Genomic DNA, 16,158 nt, shown 5'->3' with positions numbered 1-16,158 from the left:
GAGAAGGAGAGTTTGTTATCTATAGTATACTCCAAGGTTGCGTGCAGTTGCAGAAGGTCTGTGAGTTGTTCAGGTAGATAGCAAGAGGGTGAAAGCATGGGCTATTTAAGAGTGTCACTGAACATTTGAGAGCCAAATGTCCGTTGTCTTCAATACTTTACATTACCCGAGTCCTCTGTCCCTGGAATATGAGACTTAATGTGAACATCTTTCTGTTATGTCCCATCTCTTTTCCCTGACGAGGTCTGATAAAATGTTTATAGGAGAGGATTGCTGTGAATTTAACTATATGACAAATCTGGGAGATTTTAAATGATAGAAGAGATAACATTAATTTGATTTAAGGAATTTGGATGTAATGACACTTTACATCGACACTTTTTTTTCTCTCTACATTTGATCTGAGTAATGTGATGTTTATTCTAGACCCAGTCTGTTTTTGGTCTTGGTTTTGATCCCGGTCTCTGTCTTGGTCTTGGTTTTGATTCCCTCCGGTCTCGGCAATGTCTTGGTCTTGGTTTAGGCAGTCTTGACTACATCACAACTCAGAATTACAACACACGCAAGTCCACTGCCGGATGTACCGTGTGGAATATTATTTTCCTCTATTTGTCGGGAATGTTTATTTTGTGTCCTCAGCCATTCACCACAGGTAGAGTTTGGGTTTGCTCTTGCGTGAAATTACTCTGGCTCAAGCTTGGCCTGTCAAAAAAAAAAGATATGAACTGTGGGCACTTCAGAATCTGCAGCGGAATTTGCATTCGGCACATGTCTAAAGTGCATATGCTGAGACCGGCACGGATGCATGCAATTATTCAAGTTTCCCAAACACATCAATTAAAATCAAGGTTAGACAGGATCTGCATTAAGTTGTGCAATATTCCCATGAACTTTACTTCCCATTACATGCAACTACACACCACTGTTCATATTCCTACAGCAACTAATGGCCATCACTTACAATGTTGTTTCTTTGTAAGTTCTTATTCAGCTCCTATCAATAGAGAAGGAGAAAGAGTATTTAGTAAGCTTTGTTTTTACGTGCTCTGTTATATGCAGGCTATTTTTCTCAGTTTCTGGCAGACAAGTCAGAGTTCCTGAATTATTATTAAAGTGATGGGGTGAAAAGAAAACTGCAACAACCATATGTTAATCTGCTGCACAGTTATATTCAAAACCGAGGTGCACTTCTCATTTGTCTTAGCAGGGTTGTCAAATTAAACTCCAGGCAGCAAAAATAGCCTTTTTTTTTTTTTTACAACTTTAGATAAGTGAATGGAGTCAGTCATTTGTGAACATTTAGATACCATAGTGAATGGTTCAGAAATTGTTCATAAAAGGACTTGAGACTGCCCACATTTCAGTATATGTTGCTGGGAAATTGTAGTGATTAATTGCAAGGTGCAAACATAAATATAAATGCAGTACACAAACACAAATGTTCTCATAATTCAAATCAATATTTGGTGTTGTCTGCTCACAGTCTGATGGTACGTCCAGTTTTGATGGGATCCCAACACCACTGCCTGAAATGTAGCACCAAATTGTCACAGGGCCTCCACCATGTTTTATAGATATAGATTGACCTCTACCATACATACAGACACTGATTTTAAGAACTACAATAACAAAAAAATGCTCCTTAAGACCTGCCACCTCCAGTTCATTGTTAATGTGGCATATGTTAGTCTTTTCTTTGAAATCAAAATATGAAGACCTTTGATCAGTACTGTATAATATAGTACTTTTAATTAAATTATTTTTTTTATTTCATATCTTAATGAAAAATGTTAAGTTTAAATACAGTGTAAATCTGCTGCAACACAGTCCAAGACAAGCTTAAACCAACAAATGCATGCATTACGATGCGTTTAGCTCACATTATACACTATGCCTCCAGGCAACATGTCTGAATCCGAGGGATTGTCACTCTCCAGCAGTGACAGCAATGTCTTGACAGCAGCTTTACCCCTGAATGTATTTAATCAATTCAAACTAAGCTTATTTTTTAGACTGGGGACTGGGGGGGGTTCTCATTCAGTCACAACGAGCTATGCAGCATTTCTGGGATATTTAATTCTTACTCATTCTGCAATACTAATATTACCCACACTAATTAAAAAATGTTTCCAGACATTTATTGTGATCTACTTTACATGTCATGCAGGACAAGGTCTGCTCTCTTCAAGCATTAGTTTATGGGTATTATTGCATAAAAAGCATCATGTTCCAGTGCTCATGAGGGCTGTTTTTAAAGACATTGTTGCTGTATTGGTGCCTTGGGCAGGGGTTGCTCTAGCCTTTCTCCCAATGACTACGTTCCTGTGACTGACCTGGATCCACAGGCTTATGTTTAACCAAATTCGAAATGTTGGAAAAGTAAATAAATGTGTACCGTACCAGAATAAGCATCATAAATATATAAATATTTAAATTCTCAACAAATCATTGACAAAATCTAGACACAAATACAACTCGATGTTGATATCTTGAATAAGGTGATCCCCAACCATATTCTGTATACCTTTATGGCATTTATCAGATGCCCTTAACCAGAGCGACTTACAATCAGTAGTTACAGGGACAGTCCCCCTGGAGCAACTTAGGGTTAAGTGTCTTGCTCAGTAACACAATGATAGTAAGTGGGATTTGAACCTGGGCGAGTGTGTCAACCACTTGGCTACTACCATCCTTTAAGGGTTATCATAAAGCCATTATCATGATTGAAAGCAGCCATTTCAGCAGTATAACATCCACTTTTTCTATTCAGTTGAACTCCTCAACAGTATGGGAGAACTCCATGTACGGCTTGGTTTCTGCAGGGAGGGTTATTGAAGCAATCGCCATTGGAAATTTTCTGTGTGAAATCACCCACCCACTCACCACATCATTTTGACCATCATTTCATGGTTAAGCAGCACTGTAAAGATAAATATGTGAACGTTTCAAAGTACAAAAATGCCATAAAAGCATAAAGTGCTGTTCAAAAGCTGGTCGCCTAATTAGCTTTTTTTAAATGTAAGTCTGAAGTGTTGCTGTTTTTTTTCTGCTCTTTTCTCATCTACAGGTTTTGCCGAGCATTTTCCAGAAGCATTGCTGTCTATTACCTGACAAGAACATAGGTAAGCACAGACTATCTGGTATTCAGGAAGAAAAGCAGCTTTCACTGTAGTGTTTTTTATACCTGGAAATAGCAGAAACCTTAAACCCCCAGACCAGTCTTTCATACCAGCATAACAGAAAGCGAACCCAAGAGTGTACATATCCCTAGAAATCCAGCGTGCTGCTGGAGCTGTGACATTTCCTTTTACTGATGGTGATATGATGCTCACATGGAACTACAATGCTGCATCTCAGGGGTTGAATTGTAATTTTTTTTCTACAAGTGATAGGCCCAGGCTAAGATCTGCCTCGAATGCTAAAATCTATCAAGTTACAAATGGAAGATTCATAGCAGATTGAAGTGTTCCTTTTAGTCCAAACGCTGTGATAGATTTGCATGATAAGAGTGATAAGTGTGTTCCGAAATCTTATTTTGGAAGAAGAGGGCAAATTCAGGTGGGTGGGATTCACACCTTTCTTTAACAAAATCTAAAACATGGGTCACCAACCCTTTATTTGTAAAGAGTTAATCTAACAGATATATAAATTAAATATTTACTCAAGAAAACGTTTTAATGGGTTGTTGTAGAGTACATACACAATCCCTTGAACCTGGGGGTGCTCCCTTTCCAAATCAAAAGTATATAATTAAAATATGGAAGCTAAAACATGCAGCAGTTCATTATTCCATGATTTTTTATGTCTCTAATAGTTAGAACGGACACATATTCACCCTTTCTAACATAGAAAATATACAATCAATGAAAGTAACAAGGGAGCAGCAAAACCTGAATAGGGACTAAAAAAAAAACTTCCACACAATATTCAGGCCATTTAGCTGAGTGGCCTTCCAGGCCTCAGGCGGCAACTGTGATATGAACTATCCTGAAATAACTTTCTTTGCTGTATTGCTCCACCAGTTGTACTGCAGAATCATTCTAAATTTAGACAGGGAATGAGACTTGGCTATTGTTTGTTTTTGTGGACCTGTCTCATTCATAATTGCTGATTTGATTCATATGTTCAGTAATTACTTGCCTCTCAAGCATCTGCATCAGAGAGAGGAGCCTCCAAGTTAATTGCATTTGGAACAGAGCAGTTTTGTTTTGGATGTCAGTGATTCACTGAGTAGTATGCATACACTGCATTGTGTATGGCAGTAGAACATGATTGTGGAGCAACAGTGATGTGTTAGTTTTGAGTGATGGGTCCTTTTGCAGGTGACCTGTTGGCGACCCCTGCTGTATGGAAGTAGGATGCACTGAGGCAGAACTCCATTCCTGGAGGCCTAGCTGTCAGTGTTCATTTGAATGCATGCTTAGCTAGATTGAGTAGTAACCTAATGGGTAGGTTGGCACAGTAGACTAAGATCTCATAATAGAAAAAAAACAAAAAAAACATTAGATTTGGTTCTTTAGAAAGAAAACAGAATGTGTGATAATTAGTTAATTAACAAGCTAGATCAAAAATTTCAGAAGTTTGAACCTCACTTTTACAAAAACTTCTACTACCATTATATTCATGAGAAGTGTTGCTCGAGAGCTTCTGAGCCTGTAGTTAATGTAATTTACCCTGGATAGGAGCATTAAAATTTACATCTTGTACAAAACTCAAATATTACTTGAACACCTGATTAAAGATGTGATCAGGAACTCTGGAGTCTGGCCCTCCAGAACTGGAGTTTTGCACCCCTGTTTCTGGACCATCCTCAAGGTAATTCTGTTGGACATGTGAAACTGCAAAGCTTTGGTTACGCTCTGTCCTTCCCCATAGCCATATTTCATAATTCATGAAAACCACACAGAGCCATTGCAGAAACCTTTGACAGGCTTCTTCACGTTGTTGCAGGTGTGAAGAAATTGCTGATGAAATTGAAGAGCAGGGAGATATATTCAGGTACCAGCTTGACTGTCCTTGCGTTTTTCACCGGTATTTTTTTCTTTTGTACCATTTTCAGCCTTGAACTTTGAAAGTATGAACCTCATACTTTCAAGTTTAAGAACTGGTATTCCTTGCAGATAGTGCAGACCTTTGGCGGTATTTGATGGAAGGTCTCCTGTGTCTTTGAAAATTAGGAAGAGTATTGATGCATGGCCACACTGGGCCACAAAGAACGTTTTAATTGCCTTCCCTGAAAGGTCAGCCATTTTTCACCAATCACATTGCATTTTGAGTAAACGGTGGTCTTTCATGAGCATTTAATTGCAGTTTGTTTTGCTTTTTCAAATGTAATTTCTGTTGTATTGGCTTGAAGGTCCAATGCAGTGTGATTTGTTAGTTTGTCTGTGATGAAAATAACCTTGTACAGAATCTTGTTTAATGTATATGCCCATTCTGAGGCAAAAATACGTGGTGGTGTGCACTACTAATGCACCATATTTGAACATACTTACGACAAGTCTTCATTGGTGATCAAAATCAAGAATTGCTTTAAATAACTTTCTTTTCTGCAATTTATTTTGTTGAACCCAAAAGCAAATAACATATGCATCATGTCCATTCCCTTTTTTGATCTTTCTAATGTGTCTAAACTGCTGTCTCTGGCTTCTGTTTATTTCATGCTCTGCTGCTTTGAGTTATAGTAGAATTAGTTTTTACAGGCATAATGTCAAGATGTATTGATACAATATGTTAAATAACAATTCTATCAGGGAAGAATCCTGCACCACATATTTCATAAATCCAGCATCGTTAACTTATCTCCAGCCTTGCTAGACTGGAGCTTAAACCCTTGAGCAACATTCCCTTGTGCAAGATAATGAATCAAAATTGTGCTTGGTTTATCTTCTGAATGTTGTTAATTAATTGGTAATTAATTTGAAACCATGTGAAAAGTATTTAAAATGGTTTAAAGTTTGTGAGATTCCAGAACTGTAGACTTCCTTAGATTCACTGTGGACTAGTAGGACTAGTATATGATGGTACTTAAATGGCCACAACATAATATGAATTCCTTGAGGACACCAGGAAGAAGAAAAATTTCATCTCACCCCTTGTGTGGGTTTAACATTCAGTGTTAGGACCCTGAAGGACCAGAGATGTTCATGGCATGGATTAAATGTTCAGTGTCAGGGCCTTGGAGGACCAGAGATGTTAATGGAATGGGTTAAACGTTCAATGTTAGGGCCTGGAAGGACCAGAGATGTTTATGCCATGACCATGGTTCAGTGTTAAAACCCTGGATGACCAGAGATGTTCATCGCATGGGTTAAATATTCAGTGTTAGTGCTCTCTAGGGCTACAGTAGGGTTATCAACAGCCCCAGCAGTTATCATTGCTGTTACTTTAGCTGCAATGCTAAATGAACTTGTCATGTTAGTCAAATGTTATACCCTCATTCTGATCCTCTGGCCTCCACTGTGTTTGGTGACACCATCTCACTGACTGTCCTCCCAGTACGGGTCACCATCTGGCTCTCCCTCGTCCAGCCACGCTAGGTCATGGCTGCCTCTGTGCTGTCACTGGTCTAAAGGTTATTTTTAGAACTGCATCTTTGTCTTTGTCAGCAGAGCAGAAGGATGGTTGGATGAGTAGGTTGACATGAATCGTCGGGGCCAAAGGTAGGAGTGAAGCTGTGCAATGAAGGTGTCAGGGTCCTGAACCATTTTCATTCCTGCTGCTCTTTAAACTCTTGGTGATTTCATCATCTATCATTCTTTAATATAGATTAGAGAATCCTCTCTCAGAAAGTGACCTGTTTCTTGTGAGGTGCAGTTCAGAGGCATTTACATCAGTTAGATCCTCCGCACATGCAACTAGTACGGTTTGTTTCAAACCGTGTACGACTTCTGGATTTAAATATGCATTGAGCTCTCCTTTGCTGAATGCTTCATAGAGAATTTGTTTTGACTGTGAGAACATCTATCAGAACAAAGCATATAAATATTCATGCATTTTGTGTTCCTCTGAGGACAGAAGCATTTAAAGGCTGATCTCTTAGAGAATAGACAGAGAGTTCCCCTTGGCTCGGGTGTGGGGTGTAGGCTGTTGGCTTGGCAACCAATGAATGAACACTGCCTTTTGCTAGGAAGCATCAGAGGTAGACTTAAACAGCAACACGATTGGCTCAATAAGACTGTGTAATGAATGTGCGTTTCTTTCACTTTATATTGGTGTGAAATGCTTTTGCGTAAGTTTTCTCTCACCCAGAGCTTAACCTTTCTAGAATCTTGTTTGTGTTCCTCTGCAGGTGCTAGTTAGGTTGTGAGAGGGTAGTGCGTCCTCGCAACCTGTATGTTTGTTTGGGCCACCGAGCAGCCTTATCTCACCTACTGTAACATTGGCCCTCCACAAATCCTGTTTAAAATGACACGGTCGAAAAGCGACCCTGTTTGCCCAAAGTAATCGCTGGTGTTTAAATTTGCTCTACAGATGAATGCACCAAAAAACGACCAGGACCTGCTCTGCATGCTGAGATAATCGACAACTCAAGTGGCTGAGCAAACATGATTCTTAAATACTGTCAGCGGTGAAATTATTTAATGATTATGAGCATTTTTTTCACATTTTCTGCACAGCATGATTCAGTATTGAATCATGTTTAAGTTTAATTATTGATAATAAGTTTATTTTTTAATATATAGAATGTGGATCCCTGTTTACTTGACAGTCTGTCCTTTGTAGGCAGGAAACATATGTTTACCATATTGGTGAATGCAATGCCTTTTGGAGGATCCAAAACAGAACAAAATGTGCATTTTAGTAGTGCGGACTCGGAAACACTTACAGCGCCGGATCCAATATGTCGGATCCAAATCCAGTTTCTATGGAGACAGAGCTGTTGTAAGTGAGGGTTAATGCAGTGTTGTGCATGACATCTGTTAATTTTAGCACTGTAACAATATCGCAAGAAATCGCCAAGCACCTTGCACTGTGAAATAATAATACACGGCTCAAAAAAATAAAGGAAACATGAAACAACACAATGTAACTCCAAGTCAATCACACTGCTGTGAAATCAAACTGTCCACATGGGAAGCAGCACTGATTGACATTCAACTTCACATGCTGTTGTGGAAATTAGCAAGACATCCCCAATAAAGGCGTGGTTCTACACAGTTCCTATGCTTTCTGACTGATGTTTTGGTCACTTTTAAATGCTGGCGGTGCTTTCACACTAGTGGTCTACAACCCGCGCAATTGGCTCAGGTAGTGCAGCTTATCCAGGATGGCACATCAATGCAAGCTGTGGCAAGGTTTGCTGTGTCTGTCAGTGTAGTGTCCAGAGCATGGAGGCAAGCCAGTACATCAGAAGATGTGGAGGAGGCCAGAGGAGGGCAACAACCCGCCTTTGTGCAAGGAGGAACAGTAGCAGCACTGCCATAGCCCAAATGTGCATGTTTCTGCTCAGAAACAGAATCCATTGCTATGGTCCACCCGTTCCCCAGACCTGATTGGGACATTTGGGACATCATGTCTTGCTTCATCCACCAATGCCAAGATGCTTTAGTCCAGGTCTGAAAGTGAAGTGATGCACACCTCTGCATTTAACCATCACCCTTGGTGAGCAGTTGGCCGCTATGAAAGGTGCCAGGGGAGCAGTATGTGAGGATGGTGCTTTGTTCAGTGGCACCTCAGTGACAACTAGGCGGTTCGAACCGGAAACCTTTGAATAATGGGTCAGTTTTCTTACTAGCTAGGCCACCACTGCCTGGTATGGGAGGCGATCCCTCATCACCTCAACTCCCGCCACTTCATCAGAAGAACAGCACATTGTCAGCACATTCAACTATATAAAGTATAAAATATTTAATAAGAATATTTCATTCATTCAGATCTAGGATGTCTTATTTTTGTAATCCCTTTATTTTTTTGAGCAGTGTATATTTCCAGCACCTGACCTGCATTTATGGAAGAGCAAAAAAGCAGGCCTTGTTAGCACAGTAGGTAGCACGTCAGTCTCATAATCTGAAGACAATAACTTTACTTTCAAAGATAATAAATCTGAAAATTATGTTTACATTTTGTTTTGTGTAACAATGACAGAAAATGTTTACGGGGTCAGCATTTGATAACTTTTTTTGCAGCAAAAGTACCTCTTATTGTTTGCTACATCTTGACTTGAAAGTAGACTTTTCTGGTTGAATTGAGTTCTACAGGTGGGTCCACTGACCGTCATGGCTTCCAAATGTGCAAAACATTCCAATTTCTTGGATGTGAAAATTAGCACAAATATGTTTTTTTATTTCCATCATGCGAGACGCTGAAGAAACAGTGTGTAAATGTAATTTTTTTCTGGAAAAGTGCCAACACAACTTCCTGGTTGCCACCACATTTCCGCGAATACCTGCTCACTTCTACAAGCTGCTCTCCTCCTTCTTTTCCTGCACCTCTCCTCCTCATTATCATTTAAAGTGACACACATCGAACCGATGCATCCTGGCTAAAAGGGGCTTTTATTCTGCACCACAGCTGAATTTCGGAAAGAGACTTCAGATACAGTATTAGAGGACCACTAAGACCTAAATAAAAGCAAAAAAATAATTCATAATAGGGGACCTTTAAAGAATATACATTCCACCCTTCTGTTCCATCATTGTTACCTTCAGGTTTGAACCATGTTCGGCCCCAGTCACTGTCTACAGGCCTTCACAATAAATGATTATTTTATTCGGAACCAAAGGACTCATCCAAAATGATGCCTATTTTTGGACATTAATTAGAGTATTAATATTTTAACATTTGGTCTTAATTTCTCATGTCTCCTAATTTTTTGCTACCCCATTATAATCTGCCAGCTCAGTCTATGGCCTTTGTATCAATTCACCATATAGAGGGCATTTCATGTTGATTGATCAAGCATTTTATGTTGATGAAAATTCAGTGAAACATCACTGTTGTTAATTTGGGAGACTTCAATAAATGCTGCAGTGTGCTCATTTGCCTGGACAAAGGTGTCTTCAGGACAATGACATTGCGACACCCATCTGAATCCCACAAAGTTGTTGCTCAACTTTTGCGATGGGCTGCTTTAGATTCCAACCCTGACACTCTCATTGATTTTGTTTTCCTCTCCTAGATGTCTCCAGAGCCCTCCAACCACCCCATCCCATTCTCCAGACCTGTTACCTGCCTGTCAACTCCACTCGTTCTTTTGTGTCCCAGGGAGAGTGGGAGGGCTGCAGAGGGGACTGATTAAAAAATGAAAGGAGGACAAACCATGAGACATGGGGTAGATTCCTAGAACGAGAGGCAAAGAGAGAAATAGAGCATGTGGAATATGTAGAAGGAAAAAATAAGGGTGAGAAAGAAAGTGAGGAGTGCTCTGTATCAGGACAAGTGCTCTGAGTTTGTCTCTGTCCACTTTGAGTTGACCACGGTAGCATGAGGAAACACAGAAAAAAAGCTTCATCCCGGTTACATAGTGGGGTACAACTTTCGCAATTCTAAGATATCAAAAAGTCACAGAAGTGATGAGTGTGAACGTGCCTTTAAGACCAGTCATTCGCCAGTTAATGTAATTTGAAGCAGCCGGCATGACAGGCAGCTGAAGCCAGCGTCTGACGTGCCTCTTCTGGGTTTTATTTGGCCGGCCATTTTTCCTCCTGACGAACTGCCTGTAGAGATGATTGGTTTCCTGCTGCTTCCCTCAGCTGTCCTCCCTCCAGCCACTTATGGGACGAACCACCATCCCTCCTCTCAGCTAAGGAACAGGTACAATGCTCTATGTGGCTGTGCCTTTGTGTTTTTTTTTTTTAATAAGCGTATGTCCTTATGTGTTCATATTACAGTGTAGTGTATCTGGAACACACTGTACTGTTATTTCACTATTCACTATACCTGTCTTTTGAAATAAGGCGATACTGCGCTAGACCATTCGCCCACAAAATGGCTGTGATTGAGCATTAAGAATACCCCCTGCTTGGATGTGCATTTTGGCACAGCTTCCTGAGCTGTTGTTTCTCCCAGGGTTCGAGCATCAGAGACTGTGTTTTTCTCTCTCAGGCCTTTTCCTCACCATGGGGGAGCGCGTCGTTCTCTTTTCAGCAAATCTTATTGACACGTGGTAAACAGATGCTCCAAAAGCAGGTCTAATTAGGACCCCCTGCCCATCCTTCTCTTATTTTTAGACACACACAGATTCGAACATGTGTGTGCACAGGTTGCATGTATTTGCAGTCTACACCAGAGAAAGAATACCTATTAACTCTTCACATGTGGACTAAGAAGATATCTTCTGTCTTAAATCCTCCAAAATGAGCTGGTCCCGTGTTCAGCCAACCTAAGATGAGACAGATTGAATCAGAGGATGAAACACATTATGCATGTCTCAGTGTTGCATGACATAATGTATCCAGTATGTCATGAGGCTCAAGGGAACATCTCTAAATGTCCATCTCACCATTACAGTGTGACACGCAAAATAAGTAAATGCCTGGCAAAAAAAAGCTCCCTTTCTCCATGCAGACCCATGACGTTTAATGTGGGTGCATCTCTCCTCTTAGAACTCTTAGTCTTGTGTAGTAACGACCAGGGGTGTTACTCTCTCCATCCCTGGGGTGATAAGGTGCACCAGCTGAAGCCCGACCTTATGAAAAAAGGCAGAGTTAAATTGATTGAGAAGCGCACAAACCTCCAGGTGAAGCGGGGGATGAAAATAATTCAGGGCTTAAACAGAACATTTTCGGCGATCTTTGGAGATCACAGCAGGACAGGGGTGTGTGAAGTAAAGAAAGGCGAGGAGATGGTGGAAAGCGGTCGATTGAGCAGGGTCTGGTGAGACCTCTGATGTGTGCCATAAAAAATTATTTTTATAATTCTTGAGACTGAAGGTTGCTGTAATGCATCTTAAAAATATAACAGATAAGTGTGGGAGAGATGCTCAGACGGGGGAGTGATGATCTGGTCTGCAGTCACTGACTGCCATGTGCTGCCATTTGAAAATGCAAATAAAAAAGATGCATTACCTGAATCATCCCTAAAACTCCTTCACTGTCCATCTCCGACATTCATCACAAACAGGAATTCAGGAAGCTGTGTTATATGTTTTAATTTATTTGAATAATAAAATTAGTTTAACTGCCCAAAAATACCCTAAAACAATTATAAGGTGTAGATTTCTGTTAATTTTGTTCCTTTTCATACACAGTCCTGGATGTGAACTTCAAGTGTAACTTTAAAGAGGAATAGCCATTTGCCATGCACCAAGTAACATTGACAATTCAAATCAGTGGCCCTGCAATCGTCCATCAAATCAGCTCTTTAATACGGCTGGCTGTCCATTGTGCTTGTGACACCACCGCAGCACTCAGAGAGAGAGAGGCCGCCCGCTTCATTTCAGACTCTAATATCAGACTGATATCAGAAATCTCTCATTATTACCATTCACAGCAGCACAGGGAAGGAATGACTCCAGCTCACCAGCTCTGAAATGAGTCAGAGCCAACTGTTTACTGAGGGAGGGAGAGAGAGGATGAGGGAGAGACACCTGAAGAAGTTTGGAATTGCCTGGTGGACTTATAGTAAGGAAAGGGAAAATACAACAGTGGCAAAACTCACATATTTTCCAGACTTTTCCAGAAAAATAGTCAGCAGGTGTTGAATTTACATTTACATTACGCTCTGGATCCCTTATCCAGAGCGACTTACAATCAGTAGTTACAGGGACAGTCACCCTGGAGCAACTCAGGGTTAAGTGTCTTGCTCAGGAACACAATGGTAGTAGGCGGGATTTGAACCTGGGTCTTCTGGTTCATAGGCGAGTGTATTACCCACTAGGCTACTACCACCCCTTTGATACTGTGTCTATATTGAGAGTTGGTTTGTTAGAGTAAGAATCAGTTACACTGATGATCAGTTATTGTTATTAAAGGTAGAGGTCACATTTTTGTTTCTCTGTCTATTTGCTGGAATATACCATCAAAAAACGAATAAACTGTATAATGATGAAACTTGATGCACAAATATAGTGTCAACCAGGGGGAGCTCCATGTGACAGTTTCGCTTGTATGGCAGCAACTTTGTATAGGCAGTACAGTTCAATAGTGATGAGAACTCATCACATCACATTCCATATACACAGGAAGTAAACTAAAATTCTTTTATTTGTTCTTCTTTTTATTATTATATCTATAAACACCTTTCACAATATTAACTTCATATTTTGTAGATAAGGAATAAGACATTCTGCTTACTCATAATTGTTTTTTGAATTCTGAATTGGGGCAATTTTTGAATCGCTCTTACATTGTCAATATTCATGGTATGTTCATGTAATTCACACCAGTTTATACTAGTGATGTGATATTCCAATTCAGTCATATGAACTGGAATATCACTTGGGGCAGTGGTGGCCTAGCAGTTAAGGAAGTGGCCTTGTAATCAGAAGGTTGCCGGTTCGAATCCCGATCTGTCAAGGTGCCACTTAGGTGCCACTGAGAAAAAGCACTGTCCCCACACACTGCTCCCCGGGCGCCTGTCATGGCTGCCCACTGCTCACTCAGGGTGATGGGTTAAATGCAGAGGACAAATTTCACTGTGTGCACCGTGTGCTGTGCTGCTGTGTATCACATGTGACAATCACTTTCATATTTTTTCAATCTGTTCAGGATTCTCTTCAATAGCAATTCAATTGTTAACATTGAAGTTAATGGGAATTGAACTTCAACAATTGCTAGAAATCATCCACTGCTGATGGCAGCCACTGTAGCAAATATGCTAATCGCTAACCATAACATTGTAAATGTAGTGCTTAAAAAATAATTTCACATTGCTTTTAACACATGTTCATGAACTATTTCAGATAATTTCTGATTCATAGGTTTATTTTAATCGCTGTCCCTGCAAAGGTTCACCTGGCATAATCTTCCCCTTGGATTCCTCCCCTCGGTGCAGATCCGCGTTTCAACCAGCACCACTCTGTTCATAGACGACATGGTGACAATATTAACTGGTGTGTTGCGCAACACGAATGACACTGTCCTGGTTATGAAAAATACGAATACATTATTGTGTGTTAGTGTCCAGGTTAATGGGTAATCTGAATCGCAAGGACCCTACCCTTGCTGTGACTGTCAAGTTGCAGGAATAGTCAAGCGGTTATGTTGCGGGTCTTTGTCGCAAGGGATCCGGGCTCCAATCAATGGTGTTTAAAATTGAACAAATGAACATTCATGAATCAAACAAAATCAAACATCTGCTATAGTTGTAATATCATGTAATATAATTAATTATGAGTCCAGCGCTTTCACCATTTCGTCTCACTTTATACTGGAATCTCTTTTATTGTGAGTGCAGGAATATTCACCCACTTTTTAATATTTTCTGTGGAAGGTAATTAACATACAGCGAGGCTGTATGTTAGTTTGAGTCTCCCCCTCCCAAACATTAGGGCATGTTTCCATTTATCACAGTGAGGTTCTGGTTCTGCCTCCTGTGGCCATTCACTTAAGACCTTCCCTCTGCCTCCGCTCTGGTCTCCACATGTATAGACTGAGCTGTGGGACACAAGACACAGAATATACTCTACTCGTCAGGTGACAGCAGCTCTGCTTGACCCCTTCACCTACACGAATGGACAAATGTTGAAGATATCCATTCCTGTGAATTGTTATTCTTAATAGCTATAAGAAGTTATAGTTTGTAAATAAAGCAGAGATATCGGTTCTTTAGGGTCGACCGATGCACTGCCACACTCTTTCGTATAATACATTTTTCAGTTCCTCAACACAAATGTTAGTTCCTGTCTCCCGTTCCTCTCCCTGGGGCTAATCCGCATGCTTAGCATGTTTTGCTTCCTGGTGAAGAGTGTACTCCCCGATTTCTGCCAGCACAGCAATAATTGTGGAGTGTCACCATTCATTTCTCTCCTCATTACGTGAGCTTCGCTTAGTGGCTGACGTTGCCTTGGCTCCCTCTTATGAGCGGCCTGCTGGATAATTGATTTTCACCTGCTTGCTCACTTGTCCTGGCCAATACAGTTTGATCACAGGACAACAGGACCCATTAATTAATGTAATCAGTTGTTTTAGCCTATTTTTTTGTACTTACCAATTAAAAAAGGAATCATGATCTCACACATCTCTACATGTTTCTTTTTGTAACTGATCAATCTTTACTTTTTGCTATTACATGACAACCGAGTTTTGAAATTGGGAATGAAAGGAATGTTTTTGGACAGAACTACGTCTAAACCACGTAATCACTTCATCCCTCTCTGAAGATCTGACTCTTGACATTGGTAACATAAAGCAGTGCAATTATTCATCTGGAGCAATTTTAGATTTTGATAGGCTAGGTTGGCTAATGTTATTTAAGCAAATACTGTATAGTTTTGGTAAGTATTGGTATAGAATAGTGTATAAAATAAACGTGGGAAACATGCAGCTAAAAAGCTATGGGATATGTGGTCCCTTCCGTTTGTGCTTTTTTTTTTTTTTGTAATGCCAGTTTTATAGGACTGAGGTGGTCCAGCAGTTATTCGGGCTGTTAGTGAACTCTCTTACCTCGCATTGAGCCTGTTAGGGGCTGGCAGCCCATGCCGAGCAGAGTTCTGGAGAGCTGAGGTAGTGCATGCAGAACAGCCTCACTGCAGAGGTGCTCAGCCCTGGCCCATCCTGGCAGACCTGCAGAGGCGGGATCAGGCGGACAAACGCAGAACGGGGACCAGCTGCAGTTCTAATGCCAGCAGTGATACTGACATTTTTCTAAATCCCTGGTATTTGGCAGTTTTCACACATCTTCACTAATGTGTTCCACCACTGTAATCTTCTAAATACTAGTTGCTTAAAAGAAAGATCTGCAGTGATTCCCCATGTGGCAACCAAAAAAAAAAAAGTGTTTCTTTGGATTCCTGGGTATAAAATTGCAAAAAACAATACCCTGGTCCAGCTGCTATATAAATGGTCAAATGGTGAGGATGTCCATCACAGTCATCTTGATGTGTTCAACTGAGGGTATGATGGCTGTTCAGTGACAGCCGTATGGCCGTGTCCCCCCAATCACGTAAGCTGTGTTTTCTTTCCTTTTTTCGTGGCAGCATCATCTCCCACAGGAGTATATCAGCGGCCATAAATTGCAGGTTCTTCTCAGTGAGGCAGCTCTTTGCCTGTCTTCACA

At 40.6% G+C, this 16,158-nt stretch overlaps 1 protein-coding gene and 1 long non-coding RNA gene across 4 annotated transcripts in view; one reads left to right on the top strand and one right to left on the bottom strand.

The window, feature by feature from the left end:
• dlgap2a (discs, large (Drosophila) homolog-associated protein 2a) overlaps positions 1-16,158 on the top strand; it is a 140,961-nt gene that overhangs the window by 8,445 nt on the left and 116,358 nt on the right. For 2 of the 3 annotated variants that reach the window (XM_028970954.1, XM_028970945.1), the window contains exon 2: positions 3,068-3,122. In XM_028970954.1, the coding sequence (XP_028826787.1) occupies positions 3,068-3,122 (55 nt within the window). Of the gene's footprint in view, positions 1-3,067; positions 3,123-10,660; positions 10,756-16,158 lie in introns of those variants that run through there. The other variant, XM_028970982.1, reaches the window with a different exon arrangement.
• Positions 665-11,320, bottom strand: LOC114785168 (uncharacterized). Its single transcript, XR_003749025.1, has 3 exons — positions 11,242-11,320; positions 962-994; positions 665-702 (listed from the first exon to the last, which is right to left on the bottom strand). It is a non-coding gene; the product is annotated as an uncharacterized LOC114785168 (long non-coding RNA).

The sequence above is a fragment of the Denticeps clupeoides genome, chromosome 1 (genome assembly GCF_900700375.1).
Source record: "Denticeps clupeoides chromosome 1, fDenClu1.1, whole genome shotgun sequence".
In the NCBI taxonomy this organism is placed as follows: domain Eukaryota; kingdom Metazoa; phylum Chordata; class Actinopteri; order Clupeiformes; family Denticipitidae; genus Denticeps; species Denticeps clupeoides.
Note: the sequence above shows the minus strand (reverse complement) of the source record. Positions and strands in the feature narration are given on the sequence as shown.